Source organism: Parasteatoda tepidariorum, chromosome 2, assembly GCF_043381705.1.
Source record: "Parasteatoda tepidariorum isolate YZ-2023 chromosome 2, CAS_Ptep_4.0, whole genome shotgun sequence".
In the NCBI taxonomy this organism is placed as follows: domain Eukaryota; kingdom Metazoa; phylum Arthropoda; class Arachnida; order Araneae; family Theridiidae; genus Parasteatoda; species Parasteatoda tepidariorum.
The window spans coordinates 18,283,574-18,300,972 of record NC_092205.1 but is presented as its reverse complement, the minus strand read 5'-3'; the positions used below and the strand labels follow the sequence as shown (position 1 = coordinate 18,300,972).

General features: G+C 28.5%; 1 protein-coding gene across 1 annotated transcript in view; it reads left to right on the top strand.

The window, feature by feature from the left end:
- The window catches only part of LOC107437211 (BAR/IMD domain-containing adapter protein 2), a 114,027-nt gene that overhangs the window by 85,218 nt on the left and 11,410 nt on the right, over positions 1-17,399 (top strand). Inside the window, exons 4-11 of the mRNA XM_043043135.2 lie at positions 3,327-3,388; positions 4,333-4,404; positions 5,973-6,101; positions 7,747-7,812; positions 9,495-9,581; positions 13,695-13,805; positions 14,902-15,139; positions 17,092-17,278. Coding sequence (XP_042899069.1) covers positions 3,327-3,388; positions 4,333-4,404; positions 5,973-6,101; positions 7,747-7,812; positions 9,495-9,581; positions 13,695-13,805; positions 14,902-15,139; positions 17,092-17,278 — 952 coding nt within the window. The remainder of the gene's footprint in view (positions 1-3,326; positions 3,389-4,332; positions 4,405-5,972; positions 6,102-7,746; positions 7,813-9,494; positions 9,582-13,694; positions 13,806-14,901; positions 15,140-17,091; positions 17,279-17,399) is intronic.

The following is a 17,399-nucleotide window of genomic DNA, read 5'->3' as shown; positions in this document are numbered from 1 at the left end:
AACATTCGGAAAGATCAGTTTTTTTAGAATTAATTTCGAATCGAACATATGGTTCGTTGACTTGCCACCGCACTTGAAAAATGTAGTATTTATATATGCAATTTTAATTTGAAATAAAAATGCCACAATCTCTTTTTCTTAGTTTGATTTTTTTTTCTAATTAAAATACAGTTTACGAATTACCTAATATTCCATTCCACAAAAGGAGTCTCTTAATGCGTCTTATTTTCTGAACTGTATTTCGAAGCAAACGATTTTAACAATAAATCGTTTTTTGAAATTGCTTTTGTAGAATCACTTTTAAAAATTTAGTTTTCGAGTGGACCCTGATAATTTAACTAGTGTGTTAAGTTCAAAAATATCGTGAAGAACAGAAATCAACGACATTTTACTTTTTATTTATTGAAGATGATTAGTTTTATTCGTCTTCATAACATTTTACAGTTTAAAAATTATTCTATTCTTAAAGTCAGTATAATGAAATGTAAAATAGCAAAGAACAGAACACTGGATCGGCCACAGGTGTTAGATCTCAGTTAAAGTGATCGATCACTCCAGCGTTTGACGACTTGGTGGCTTTTGTATAGCTTTTACCACAAAAAGACAATAGTTTTACAATAGTAGATGGTAAGGTGTAAAATAAGAAAATTTTTTAGAAATGTCTTGTAAAAGTGTTAAATGTTTGCGTTTTTTGTCAGTTTTATTATCTCTTGCACCCAAATTTTGATAACCTGAAAAATACCTTAATAAAAAATATTTGAAAAACATAAATAGTAAAATTGTAAAATAAACAAGAATTTTAGTCTGAAACATTGTTTCTTTCCTAAATACACATAATTGTATTAAAATACATTTTTAAAGGAAAGTATTATACGAGGAAAAGATAAAGGGAAAAACAATGTTGCTGGAAACATTGATAGTAGTGATGTAAATTTCAAAAATATTTATAAAATTTCTTATAAAAGAAATTAGGCAATAACAGAATAGACCTAAAATGAAAAAACAATTAACGTTAAGCGAAAAAGAGTCACAAATTTTTATATTCAGTATTTGTAGCTGTTCATTATTGTCTAAACAAAGAATTAAATTTTTATTGATTTTATTGTTTAATAAACCTTTAAAGTAAAACTATAAAATAAAAAATTACTTAAAAAATGTTTTTTAAACAGTTCATTTTACATGTGACTATGCTTATTTCTTATTTCCAATTTTTTTCCTTATAGCAATAAAAAAAAATATTTAAAAAAAACATGGGAGGGGAGAGCGGAGTAGATTGAGCAACTGCTTTAAAATGAATTCTTTGAATAAGAAATCTGAAATTTTCAAACTTCCCTTTTGCTGTATTTATCAAAAAAGAAGATCCCGCGACAAATATTTTATGCATAAGATGGAAATGTTTTGACCCCGAATTCCCCGATAGTGGATTGTTAGGGCTCTTATCCCTTAACCAGATTCGCCAAAAAGGGAAAACATTTTGCAAAGGGGAAAAAAGTTCCCTTTCCGCAGCTTTCTTTTTTTTTTCCTTTAAAAAAATATTTTAAATTCTTCGTGTTAGAATTGTGAAAAGAATGTTGAAGTTATTCTTTTTTGAAAACAGGAAACAACATGACTGAGAATTTATTTCCAGTGCTTTTAAAAATTTAGTACAGGATTAAATTTAGAGTGTAATTTATGTTTTCTCTAATTTTTTTATTTATTGTTCTCTTGTGCATGCTTAGAAAAGCTTTCTATTTCTCGGAGCTGTCGGTTTTATTCCTTTATATTTTAAAATAGAATAATATGTTTGTTCTGATTCGAATTGATTCAAATTTTTTTTCCTACAATGTTTATTCATATCTAAGCCAGTATATTGGGAAAATGGGCTTAAACGTTTATTAACAATTCAGTTTATTAATTTTTATTCATTTCATAAATAATAATAATGATGATGATGATGATGCTTTGTCGAAATATTTTGACTATAAAATATTTCGACCACAAAAATATTAATATTAAATAAATCTTCGATAAAATACTATCTTGGATATTTAATTAAAAGTGTACTGAGCAAAAACAATCTCTTAGGATAATGCCAGATACTTCTGTTTCTTTCTTTATCTAAAACCAGCTCCCACAATCCTTTTTACCTAATATGTTCTATTTTCCTAATATGTTCTATATATATTAAAAATTGAGTGACAATTAAGAATGGAAGAAAAGCAAAAAAAGCAAGGAAGGAAAGAAAGATTTAAAAGAGAAGAATTGAATTATACAATTAAGTGAAAATATTTTAAAAAAAGTGAAAAACAACGAGAAAAAATCTTGCCATCAGCTCACATGGTTAGATCTGCAAAAATAGTGTTTTCTAATATTGTATTAATATAGACAAAGCAAAATACATCAATGCAATAGTGTAACATGATCCTCCCCACCCCATGAAAATTAACACAAATTTTACCAAGTAAAAATTCTGAAAAAATACCAAATAATACGGAAATAGAAACATATAAAGTGAGAAGGGAAAACAGGTGCCATGTACTTGGTACAGCTCTCCAAAATGATTGAAAAATATTTTCATAACTATATTACCAGGTTATAAAATATGATATTAGCACGAAAATGGAGGATAGAAGACCTATTCCTTTAGGACGCGTTCATATTAAAGTTAGGAACCGCATTTGATTTGTCTGCGACATTGGATTGACCCAAAAACTTCTTTTTTTAGATAGATTATTATATTACGCATGGATTATAAACAAAAGAAGAATTATTAATTAGTTTTGATGATTATTTTTACTACATAATAATCATTAATTTCAGGATATTGATAAATTCATGGACATGTCGTGGCTCAGAGATTATTACAAAAATGGAGAAAATTATTGATTTTGACGAATTTTAATAAAATAGAGCATAAATGAAATATTAGTTCAAAAGCTTCATTCATTTCCTAAAATTTCAATGTATACGTAAACACGCACATAAATGTATACGCAAACACGTACATAAATGTATACGCAAACACGCTTCTCATCAGGACAAATCTAGAATGATCTAATGTTATGATACATACTGAGAGATTTTGCCTTTTTATAACATTTCGATTATTGAGTTTTGAACGTATTTTGTTATTTTTAATAAATTATGCTCTTTTATTACCTCGAAATTGTTAGCTCATGCATGATATGGCTTGATTTTTCGCATTTTTAGTTACTTTTCTTGTTTAAAATTTAGTATAAAATTGGGAATCTATTCCTTCATCCAATATTTAAGTTTTCTCATATTATCTCCCTAAAATAAGTAACAAATGTTTTTATAAATTTAATTTTATTCCGTTTCAATTGCAGGTACAGCATTGTTGCAGTTAGTTGATGTTCACAAGGAAATTCAATCCCAGCAACTTAACATTGTAGGTTTGTGTTCTTTTACTTCATTTAAATGCTTTTTCATTCAAGTCTAATCCTAATCATAACCCAATCGTTGCTATAAATTTACTAATCATAATATTTACTGCTTTTATGCGTTGCTAATGCGCATAGCGAGCTACTCTCCTCCAGAAAAATCTTCTTTTTCCCACAACTTTGAACTCTGCATTTCGACTACTTTTTGTTCAATATTGTATTTCAAGTATTTATTAGGGGTCAATATTGTATTTTGAGTATTTAAGGTTCAATAATGCATTAATTTGTAATTAAGTAGAGAGTATTTTGTATATAATTCAGATCAGATAGATTTATTATTGCTCAGATAGATTAGTGCTGTTTTACAAGTACTTTGTTTAAAAACAACGTAAGGTACAACCATCTTATTGCTTTAAATGCTTATGCGCGACGAAATTGAGTAAATACTTTCATTACTCCAATTCGTAAAAGTTACGCCTCATTATGCCAGTTTCCAATTACTTTATATTATAATTACTAATATATAATAATTACTAATATATTATAATTACCATTATATTAAAATTGCTAATATAATTTAATTACTTTATGTAATAAAAAAAATTTTGTTAAAGACTTGCATCTATTTCTAAGAGTTGTGATTCTTTTTAATAGGCAAAAATATGTAATTTTTGGAAAAGCATTAACGAAACTGAGTAATATCGTATGGTATTTTTGAGCTTGAACATTTCTTGCCTGAATATATTATTTACTAGCGTATATTCTTCATCAAATGGTGATTCTTACAGTAAAATGTACCATTTTTACTTTTTTACTTTGATAATATACTTTTACTTTTTTACTTTGATTTATAAATTTTGAAGGATTTTTTATTATTTGCATTATTATTTCCATTTTCAGCTGTTTGTAGAGTATAAATATTAAATTGATTTTGCATTATTATTGTTTTCAGTTGAAAGCGTTCTACGTGGATCTATTGGTACCCCTTGAGACAAATATCGATAAGGATACCAAAGTTGTAGCTGTAAGTATTTGTTTACTTTCTGGAATTTTCAAGCGTCAATTAAATTTAATTCGAAGTTGGATCAATATAATGATTAGCCTCATAATTTAAGTTGTTTGGGTGAGTATTTTTTTAGAGAAAATTATCTAGATTTTCATATTTTATAACAATGAGAGAAAAGGTTTGTATGTACTTCTCTTACAACTTCCAGTACTGTTTGTGCCATTGTCTTAAAATTCGGACAATGGATGCAAGAATCAGTTCCGATCCTAAACAGTGTTCAAAACTTTTACTTTGTCCTTTCGGGATATACGTTTGAAAAAGAAATTTTTCCCATTTACGAGTTTGTTTTTTGAAAAAATTAAAAGAAAATATTAGTGATAACTGCTGGCTTACAGATCTATTTTATCAAAAAGAGTTTTTTCAACCATTTAATTATATTTTAACGTTTTAAATAATAAAGTTTTAATAATTTTTCATTCGTTATCTGAGAAAAGCTCGATCACGAACATCGATGACGAATTGTTATTGAGGAAATAATAACTGCCTTAAAATATGTGCATTTCCAAATACTTATTTCCGAATAAGGCTTCTTATAATTTAATGTCTTTGTACTTTTACCCTCTAATTTTAGGGTTTCACGTATTCATCTACAGTAATTATTTTTAGTACATTCTTTTATCACCACTATCTTCGAATAGGAAAAAATTTTCATTTGGTATCGTCTTTGCGCCGAGTTCTAAATATGTCTTCGCTGGTTTAAAAAAGAAACTTGGAAATGTCACTTTCGTTTTTGACATTAGCGCTGAGGTTAACATCCTTTTTTTCTTTTTTCAATTCTTACTCAATGTTCAACATATTTTATTATTTAGCAGTTAGTTTTTGTCATTTAATTTTACACTTAAAGCTGTCCTTTCAGATAGTTACATTCAAAATGCCTCGTCAGCTTCAGGGTGTTTTGACGTTTAAAAAATATTTAAGTTATAATCAAATATACACTGAAAAATATAAAAACGATTTATTGCACATTAAAAAATTGCCTACTTAAAATTTATTGGCTAGTTGCATTTAATTAAAAATCAAATGCATTATTTTTATTATATTCTAAAAATTTAATGATTAGTATGGTTTGGCAATCAAAATTTAAAGTCTCAGAATTGCTTTCAGCAAAGATTATCTTGTGACTGACAGACAGTAAATCCCTCTTTTCTTTGAAAATAATTGTTATTTTTATTCAATACAATAAATTAAGCACCTACAAGACTGTTTTTCTAATTAAAATTATTTCTATCGTAATTTTGTATGTACCAATTTCGAGTATAAGGTACCCTTTATCAACTTTTAAAACGAAGATTTTAATTGCTCAGTTAAATATAGATGGTTTAAGCAATATATTATTTGACACTTTGGTGCTGCTTGGGCCATTTTTTTTCCGTCATAAATTTGATTGCAAAGATGAAGGAGCCAAAACGAGAAATTTTAAATCAAAATTGCATCACTTGGAAATTTTTAAAAAAAACAAAAAGAGAAAAAAAAATTTTTTTGTGTGTATTGTTTTATAATTCTGCTTCTTTTCCTCTCCTCTTCAGTGTGAACAGAAGCGTTTTATTCAGCAACACAAGTGTCTCCAGGAATCTTACATGAAAGCTGTGGGAGTTGTGAAAAAACAACGGAAGAAAAACAAGGGTAAAGGAACCAATCTAGACAAAGAAATTAAAGTAATTATGTGTTTCACTTTTTTATCCGTCATACAATTAATATAATAAATAATTAATAATATAATTTAATATAATAAATTAATATAATAAAATATAATAAACTCTTCAAAATGCAAGAAAAAAAATGTATTACCACTTGTTGTTGTTGTCGTAGGCTATTAAGGCACTGGGGGTGCGATTGTTCTTGTTTTCCAGTGGCGCCATCTTTGGCCAAAAACTCGTTTTTTGCCACGCCCATATGTCACACCCTTTTATAGGGCGGACCCATTCATACATTCATTCATCCATAGATCGAAATTTTTACCTAAACCAAAGAATGATCGATTTTCAATCCATTACCCCTGAGGTATTATTTGTTATGGGAACATGGAGGACGTTGTGACCCGACAAATTTAACGTGCTCCAGTCACCATTTACTACACTTCGGCTGTCTGATATATTTCCACTAAAATGTAGAAATCATTTATTCGATAGATTATCTAACTAATGTTCAAATTAACTAGGGGACGGATCTGTACCAGAAAATTGTTTCATTTCTCAAATTACGTACACTGTAAGAAACTTTGGTGTACAGTAGCCACAATTTTTCTCGTTGATGTAAATTAAAAGCATTTTTTTAAAGCAAAACTGTAGTTATCGTGTTTTATATAAACACATGATAAAATTTATATAAAATTGACAAAATAACTATTGTTCGAAAGAATTACTGTAAAATGTGTTATGAAAATGTGCTGCTTTTTTAAATGATGTATTTTTGAAATGAAGCCATAAATTGATTGCAATGCGTGTAAAATATGTGTACAAAAGTTAATAAATGATAATAAAAAATGCAAAGAAAATTAAAAAAAAGTATGATTAAAGGCACTGTGAAAAAACTTAGTTTACCTCAGCACTAAAAATTACTACTATACATCATCTTTTTTTTTACTGTGTAGGTAATATGAAAGCTATCTAGATCATCCAAGCCTTACTTACTAAAAACTTGTAGTTTCAAACCTGTAGATGCTTACAATTTTTTTGAGACAAATGACAATGTATACTTTCTTCGTAATGTTCAAATCGAAGAACCTTCTTTAATTTGTCCTGTAGTACAAGCAGTGTAGTACGTAATGTATGAACAAGAAATGTCGTAGGTTGTGTATCAGCATTGTACTACGTAGTGTATGTTAAAGCAATATAGTACGTAGTGTGTGTACACAAGCAATGTAATGTGTAGAAGTATGTAAATGGAATGACTCTTCTATAACTTTGGTTCATATATAAAAATGATTAACTACCATAGAATGAGTGGTAACTTGGGCCGCACATACAGAGTTTACTTCGGTCCTTACTTTATTACCCTGATAACCACATACTTTGGTCCAACAGTCAAATGAAATCTGAAATAATCTGTCAAAATTAATCTGAAAATTTGATGAAAAATGACATTCGAATTAAAAGATTTATCAATTTTATTCGCGGAGTTACTAAAGAAAAAGAAACCTTAGAACCCGGTTTTGTCCAACTTTCCCAAGTAAAATACAATTTTTAGAATACATATATTTAAAAAGACTATCATCATGTATTAGTTTTTAGGATTATTATTTCTTCAGAGCTGTTTTTGTGTAATGTTGAAAATCTAAATTTTCTCTTCTTTCCTTTTCAGAATTTGCAACAGTTGGAAGAGGAGAAAATGAAATTAGACTGTTTTTGTGAAAGAAGCTTAAAACAGGTTAAATAATTGTTTTCAATTGAGCAGTTTTTATTTTTAAAAAATATATTGTGAACTTAAAATATTTTATCTGTAAACTATTTTTAATAGGTTTATAATTATGTAATATAGCGCTTTGATGTTTAAAGTAATCCAGAATTCCAATTGTGATATCTCTTATTATTCTTACTAAAGTTTTCATGTGTTTGGCGTCCTATTTATAGTAATTTATATATCAAATATACTCGCATACTCGTGTTTCAATACGAAGAAAAACGTCACAAAAATTAAATTGCTCAAATATTTACCAAAATGGGGATAATGTTTCAGATAAGTAAATCAGCAAAGCAGTTCCAAAATTTTATCCCCTTAACTTCACTTTTTGTCTATTTCGCCACATGACAAACTTTATTATTTCATACTAAAATTTAGCATTCCTTTAAATAGTTCCGCAAATTTGGTAAATTACGTAAAAGGAAATACTTAAGTAAATGCTTAAAAAGTATTCGTAAGGAAATACGTAAACGGAAAACGTTAAATAGGGGAGCCTAAAGTTTTGACCATTTACTTAAGCTGTTTGGAATATATTCCCCCTTTTGGCTAACCCCTTTCTATATTTTGGGAGTTAAATGCTCTAATCTGCCTGCAAAAGTTCATATTTACATAACCTCTTACTACCAAATTTCCGTAATTTTGGGAAATATTTCATCTAGTCGGAACAAAGACAATGTTATAATGCTTTTTATTTTATAACCGTTGTTGAACAGCCGACCCAATTTTTGAGTTCACTACTACTAATGTTCAATTCCGTAGCGATGTAATTTTAAACCTAATCCAGATGATTGGGGAACTCCTGGATCAAGTATTGGGAGAAATATGCATTCGTGGAGGAAATATGCATACTTTTTTAAGGAACTAACCCGCATTTCCGTTGCATGAAGAGGAAAAGCACTAAAACCTCCCAGGGTTAGCCTGACTGAAAGGGGACTATAATCATGATCAGTCTAACACTGTGATCGGTGTGAGCCGAATACGGAATTCGTATTGACAAGTCATTGCTGGGATTCGAAATCAAGTCATCTCACTGGGAGGCGAGTTATCCATCCCATGAGCCACCGCGATGTTTTGATATTTTAATAAATAAGGATTTAATTATTTTGTCCACTTGTAAAGAAGTTTGTTATTCATTTTAATGAATTAGAATTTAAAGAATATTCCTCTCTACACATAAATTACTTAAACATATATATAAAAAGTCAGTTAAAGATTTGTTTTATGCTGTCAAGTTTCAGTAAAAGTTTCAAAAAATTCAAATTGTTTTCAAAATTTCTGCTTTGGTTCTCTACCACTGTAAAAAAATATTGTGCATAAATCTCAAATGTTGGAGAATTCTGAGGAAGTGCTTTTTTCTATCTTATTCCGTAACTTAAGAAATGTGTTACTCTAAATAACTTTATGGCTTGCTTTTATTTGAACTTTAGATTGCATCTTAATACGCAAAACTCTGATAATTAAAAAAAAATTATTTAATATTCCATTTTCTGATTTTGCGTTAAATAAACTATTTTATAATAACTATTTTTTAAGTCTTTATCCAAATAGGCATCATAATTCTTTTTAACCAGTATAATGTAACAGACAAAAGAAGAAAAAAAATATTCTAATTCTTTAATCTCTTTGTTTTTTCGAATGTTTTTTTATAGGCTATAACACAAGAGAGGCGGCGGTACGGCTTTGTTCTGGAGCGACAGTGTTCTCTAACAAAGCATGATTTGCATTATCATTCTCAGGTAATTATGTTTTGATTTGTGGGGCTGACAGCCTTATTCCGATGATTAAGTGCTCGCGATTAATCATCGATTTGTCGAACAAAGCGCTTGTTCAAACATTGGACGTCGGCATTTACAATAATATTGATTAATTGAATTAATTCGAATTGAATGTTATTCATTGTTCGTTTTTATTTTCGTCGTTAATGTCCCTTGTAAGGAATCTTAATTGATTTTTGTTGCTTAAGGAATTACATTCCCATTAAGGGGAACAGCCTAAATAAAGGATTATTTTTTTAATGAATTTTTCCACGATTTTGATAAGCTTAATACATTTTTTACATATTTGAATCTTCATTTTACCATGTTACAAATACAAAACTTTTAAAAAAAATTAGCGCTTATATAATACAATGTTTGTAACTTTTTTTTAGAATTACCAATAACTTGCTCATAAGTATGTAACTCATAAGTACTCAAATTCGATTCCGTTTTGAATTTTTTAAACTACATGAATGTAGTTATCCTTCAAGTAGTATTATTTATAATTAATTTTGTAAATTTATTTGGATTTATTTATTTGTTTTTGTACCGAAATTGATTTGTAAAAAAATAATTTTTATTGTTTTAGGTCAACCCTAATTTAAACCTTCCTATATTAATATACTTTGGAAACTTATATTTCTGTATTTTAAAATATATTTGATGTACTCCCACGATCTGGCATGCTCTCTTTTTTAAGAAAATTTAAAATCTGAGTTATTAAATACGATTCAATTAGAAATGGGCCACAAATTAGAAAATAAATAGTACTAATTTGTGAAGTGATTTTATAAGTTAGACCTATGCGAATGTTTTTCTTTTAAGAAGTTTTTTAACAAATTTTGTTGGTTTTCTTTGACGATCTATATACTTTAATATGCTTTTCATTCCTTAAAAAAAAGTTTTTTTTCTTCCTTTACGTAAATAAATGTTTACTAAAATTAATGTGATTTTATACTAAATAAACAATAAATAAATTACATGCCTTATTAAAGAATTGTTTTTCCTCATTTTTCTTCTTGTACTTAAGGCTAACATAGGTTAGTATTTTTAAGAGTTCTAGGGATTTTTTCCTAACAAATTTTTAAAAAAAATTCATCCTTTTACCAATTGAATACCAAGTATAAGATAATATTTAAAACGATCTTTTAAAGTTACAGCAAAAATTCTGAAACTCGCTCACTGAAAACAGAAAATGCACCTATTTTCTAATTGGAAACCGTCTGTCAAATAAAGTATTTTGTTTAAAAACATTTTTATTTGAAGTTTAGTCTTTGAATCTGAATTCAAATTCTTTCTCTTGACGCAGGATTACTCGACTTCTGAAAACCTTTGTAATTATTTTAAGTATAGCATGTTGATTGAAATTATAGTAGCACTTGAATACTTCTTTTAAATATTTGATATTTTTTTAATCAATATATTTTTTTTAAGAATCTAATTTTTTTTTAATCATTTGTTTTTAATTTTTCAGTTATTTGGAGCTAGTATAGTTTTAAATTAGAACATATTTAACTGCCTATAAAAAGTAGTTCCAAATCATCAATAAATAACTTTTATTGTTGCACACAAGATGTCATATAATATGTTTAACTTCAAATTATAACTCTGAAGAAAATTTAATTACAAAAGTTCTTCACATGGTTTTACAAAATTGTCTGAACTTAAATAATGCATAAATTTGTTTAATTCCTGTAAAAAATCTAGAATTCTAAGTTAAAAATTAAAAAATTTTAGGAAGTGCAAATAAAGTTTGAATTGATGTTTTCTCGCTAAAATCAGAACTACATAGATCCTTAAATTAATTGTAATAGGATATATTTTGTATATTTTGAAAGGCCTTAGCAAAGCACTAGCTGTAATTAGAAATTATAAATATAATTGAAAACTAAAAAAAGCTAAGACATTTTTAAAGCTCTAAAACTTTCAATGTTTCATGATCTACTTTAGTCTATTTTAGGGACCTTTGAAAATGATTGATCAATAAATGAATTTGAAAATAAACAAGACGAAAGAATGGACTGTCGGAATTATTCCCGTGAGAGCCGTTGCCAATAATAAAATGATAAAATTGCATGTTTCATTTTATTATCTGTGGCAATAACAGGGCAGTGATTTCTGTGTTTTCATAGACTCTCTATGACGACCATACATTTCATGAGATATTTCGTTTTATGTGTTTCATAATTATATCTTTGCAGAAATATGATAATAAATTGGAGAACAATCGGTGTTCTTATTTTCGTACCATATCTAGGCCACCCCCAAGAGATTACGAAATTTATGAAGGTCAAAATTGTTTTTGAATTTTATACTTACTAGTCTTTATTTATGTTTCTAAGTATATTATTGCTAAATCTTCTTGCTGCTGTCCAAGGTCATCATTGTAAGTGTTTTAAAACGAAATCAGAATATTTTTAGACATTATATATTATTTTATTTATTAATGTCTATCTTTTTTTCACCTAATAATGTCTAATTTTTATTCATAAAATTAACCACTTCCTATAGTTCAGATTTTTAAGTTTTGCTTATAAGTTTTAACTGTACTAAGATCAATTACTTAACGTTTGTAACTCGCTACGAAATTTTGAGAGAACTTTCCAAACTAACATACAAATTTTATGTACTACCTAAATAAATTAAGGCAGAACGATTTAGTTCATCAAAAATTAATCGAAAAATGTCTTTAATTAATTGAAATAAAAATATTCTATGCATTTATTTCATTTAGTCATACGTATGGCATAGTGAATTTCCTTATTTTTTTATTGATGCTTATATTGTAAATCATAAGTTTTTTGATGTAATTAATTTGTAAGAAATACATCCATGTACTTTACTTATAATATAATTTTGCCGATTATAATTTATATTTGATCATCATACATGTTTTTTTCGAAATATTAACCACTTTCCCAGTGGTATTACTTAGATCTGCTTCAAACGCTAACTAAAATGATGTGTTTCTTTCGTTTCACTGTAAAGCTGTTTCACTGCCGAAGGAGTAATCTGGCGTAAAATAAAAACTAATGAACATTTTCCCAGTCGCTGTTATTTAAGCCTATTAATAATAGGCTTAAATAATAGCCTATCGCACTATCATTTAAGCCGGCTTGAAACTTTAATATAAATAATGTTTCCTTCCATTTCACTGTAAGACTGTTTCACTGCCGAAAGAGTAATGTTAGGGATAAGAAAACCTAGCAAACACTTTTATTTAAGCCTGCTTGAAACGTCAACAAAAATGTTTCTTTCCATTTCACTGTGAAACCGTTTCACTGCCGTAAGAGTAATGTGACGGGAAAGAAAACCTAGCAACCACTTTCCCAACACTTTTATTTAAGCCTGCTTGAAACGTCCACAAAAATGTTTCTTTCCATTTCACTGTAAAACTGTTTCACTGCCGTAAGAGTAATGTGACGCAAAAGGAAACCTAGCAACCACTTTCCCAGTACTATTATTTAAGCCTGCTTGAAACGTTAGCAAAAATTTCTTTTTTTCCGCTTCACTGTGAAACCTTTTCACTGTTGATGGAATAATGTGACGAGAAAAACAACTAACTACACTTTTCCAACGCAAAAAAAAAACTGTTTGCAAATTCGATTGCGATTTTTATTTTCACTGCATTATTAAACGATATTTATCACTACCAAAATTACTGCAAAACCTCATTTATCACTAACTAATAGTACGTAATGTTAATTTTACTCCTCCACAAAGACCTTTACTTGTTTTAACAACAACAAAGTATGTGTATTAGATGTTACTGCGTGTTAAATCTGGGAGGATATTTATAATAACTCTGAACTCTTTTCCTTATGTATAAATTTCTGATAGAGCAAGCTTTTTTTTTATGTCTTTCAAACCTTTTTTCCATCGAGTTTCAAAGAGGAGTGTTGTAAGTTGAGAGGTTGGGTAGATGTATACTTTTTTCTCTCACTATTTTAGGCAATCTGCGGACAATCGTTAAACATAATTTGTTTTCCTAATCCAAACGGGAATGAATGTTTTTTTTTCTATGGAATATTTAAATAATGATAATTGTCTTTGTAAAATAAGAACACTTGTACATGATTTATGTTTTAAAAGGGCCAAACCATGTTGCAACACCATTTAGAAGAATGGGAAGAAATTGCCAAAAGTAGAGAATCTTTACCAGAACCTATTGACAAATTATTTCCACCAACAAACACCTATAAGGTACGTAAAAATGTTATTTCTTTAAAGCACATTTGTGAGGACCAAAAAAAAAATGAAAATCTACTTATTTTTACATTACGCACAAAAAATAAATAAATAAATAATGAATGTAATAGGGATCTGTCAAAAATATTTACATATCCTATTTTACGTTGCGGATTCTGGTGCAAAATAATGTTTCTTTCTTCTGAAACTTTTCTTTCTACGGATTTAGATTTAAAGAAGTCTTAATAAATGTGAGCAATCACAATCTGAAAAATATGATCTGAATAATCTACAAATATGATATAGAAAAATTAAGTTAGGAAAGCAAGCGTCCGAAAGTTTTGGTCACTTTATTATTAATTTTGCTTTCTGTTTATTTCCTTATGTTTCTAAAACTGCTTTAGGGAATAAAAAAAATTCTTCGCGCTTTTTCAACACTTTACTTATCCGAACACAATTCAATGTACGTTCAAAGTTACAATAATAAATGAATTTCAAGTTCTTATTATTATTATAACAGGTTATTTTTTACATTAGGAAATTATTACATTAATTTTATATTACAGGTAGAGAAAGACGAGGAGAAATAAATAAAAATGAATTAATTTTTATTCTAATCTCAATTTCGAATGTACAAAGTATGATTAGAATAAATGCAGCGTCATCTGTCAAGAAAAATACTAAACAAATTCCATAGCGATATGCTAGCTGTAGAGATGGGCTAACAGAGAAATAGGCATAGAGATAGGCTATCAATACACATAGCGATAGGCTAATATTAGACATTTCGCAACTATTGTAATGTGAAATTCATTCATTAAAAATTTTCGAATTACCGCAATGTAATTTTAAAAAAAATTTCTATTTTTTTATTTACACACTTACGTGCGGAACTATCTGTCAAAAGAAATATGAATAAAAACTAGGAACTTTTGGAGGAAAATTTATATCCTACAACATAAATTTCCAGTAAGATTTTTTTTTCATCGTAATCATTTTCCTGTTATTGATTTTTGAAAATCGTCAGCATATTTAATGACAATAGTTATTTTAATAATTATTTTCGATTCGTATATGCTCTTGAGTAGAATAATTCTTTTTTATTTTTCAGAGTTGTAGCGAGTATGCCTGTGCCAATCTCCTTGACACGTCTATGTTGAGTACTTCCGTCTACGATCCTTCCCCCAATATCACCAACAACAACACTCTTCGTAAAGTTCGCAGCATAGACACCAGTTGCATGGATCTGAGGGATCCTCACCTGGACACATTTCCCCGACCCCTAGTCAGAGCCAAATCGGATTTCAATATCGCTTCTTCCAATGCTAGTCTCATATCAAACGATTATGGTGAGTTGCGAACCTTGTCTTGCACATTCTGATGCCACTGAATATAGAATACCAGTTTTCTAGGAATGGAAAAACTTTGCAATCTGTTCTTTGCCCCTAGATAAACATTTGACTTTCGATAAATATTTGAACATTTTGAACCCCTGGATCGCAATGAGTTGCTGCGAGAATCCTTTACTTTTTTCTATAACATCTATCAATTTTTTTCTTTCAAACCGTTCAAAAAATTCCCAGAAAACTGTCTCATTTGTCTAGAATCAACAGTACTAACTGTTATTCATGGTTCACGAAAAAAAAAATTTACGTTCGTGAACGAATCATTCGCGAATGAGAATTTTTTGCTTTGGTACCCTCTGTCAAATATCCGCCTTTCCGCTGATGTGAAGATACTCTATATATTATTTCTTTTATGGAGATTATTAGTTAAACTTAAATTTTTAATTATCATCATTTGACTCTTTTTATCATCTTTAATTGTTATCTTTAATAAAATTTTATTGGAAATATACATTATGTTCATAAGAAATTTCACCACCTTGAGTAACTTTTTGTACCCGTCTACCTTTTCTAAGCAGATTTTGACTAAATTATTATTCTGTTTTGTATATAATTTAAAATTATGAATATTTCTCTTTTAATATATTAGTCTCTTTTAATATATAGCTTCTACGTCAAATTGAACCGAAGTTATGATTTAAAAAATGATTTAAGAAATCATGATGATTTAAAAAATTATTTACTTTGGTTATTACATTGACAATTATGCCGTTTTCTGTCCTTTTTCTCAAAATGTTTCGGTTATATTCTTTCATTTTAAATGCAATATCTCAATATTTTAGTTCAAGTTACTTGAAACTTTGCATGAATGTTTTCTATACGCCTTGGCGAACAAAGAACACGGTATTCCTTAACCACGGTAACCTTAGGTATTCTTTGGCCAAGCTATACGCATATTTAGTGAATAAACAACGGACTAGTTGATTAATTTATTATTTTATATTTCACAGCTAAAATAAAAATAAATAATGGTCTTTTTTCGCCAAATAAGTTTCGATATTTGTTGTATAAACCTAAATATTAATAATATGTCTAAACCGTAGTCTATTCCCTAAATAGAGTTTTTATGAGTTTGATAAAGCAAGAATAATGAAAAATACTACCAGGGGTCTGTCCAGACATTTTGTGAAAGGTCCGTTTTTGTAAAATTGTGAAAAAATTACTCGTAATTTGTGAATATAAAATAAACGTTAAGTAACATTCTTTCAACCAGGGTCCGCTTTTATGAATTTGTGCAAATANATATGGAGACACGTGAACGACCGTCATCTTGTTCAGCAATTGGCGGGTAATTTAGAGCGGTGTGTTAATATTATTTATTTCTCCATATTAATTATAATTTCTAAAGCTCAATAGATGGCGCTCTGCGCAGTAATGTAAAATCATTAGTTTCTAATCAGTTTGATTAAAGGTGAGTGCACTTGATTTAAATAATGGATTCATACGATGATTTGAAAAAGAAAAGAAAAACAATTCGCTCTTTAACAACTCGATTAATAACAAAAGGATGATGATAATGGTACAGTGTCATGGAGAAAACTGATTAGAAAACTAATGAGTTTACATTACTGCGCTGAGCGCCATCTATTGAGTTTCAGAAATTATAATTAATATGGAGAAATATTATTAACACCTATATTTGGTCCTTATTTTTCTTATCAGTTTTCCCCCATATTTCTTTGTATTTAAACCATGATGAGTATATAATACGTACATAAATCCGAGTAAAAATTTCTAAATTAAAAATCTAAAAATTTTCGAAAATATAAATTTGAGATTATACCCGTTATATGAATTTCATGATTCTATAATCCATTAATGCAAGTTTTGATTATAATTATTTCAATGAATGTAATTAATCTAATCAGTGTATTTCTCAATTTAATATTTCACAGGAGTCACCCTCCGTCCCAAGAGTCTTATAGATACAGATTCTAAGAGTGGTCACTCCCGAGTGAGGGCGCTGTATTCGTATCTGTCGAGTGGTGAGCATCAGCTGAGCTTCCATGAGGGTGATACAATAGTTCTGATTGGTGACAGAAACAAAGGATGGCAGTATGGAGAAAATCAAAGAAATCACAGGTACCCATGAAACACAAACCACCATGGTCAGAAAACCACAACGCTTTAGATTTTATAGAGTTGTAAATGCAAACAATTAAAAATTGATGTTTTGAAATTTTTTTAGTAATTCTGCCTACAT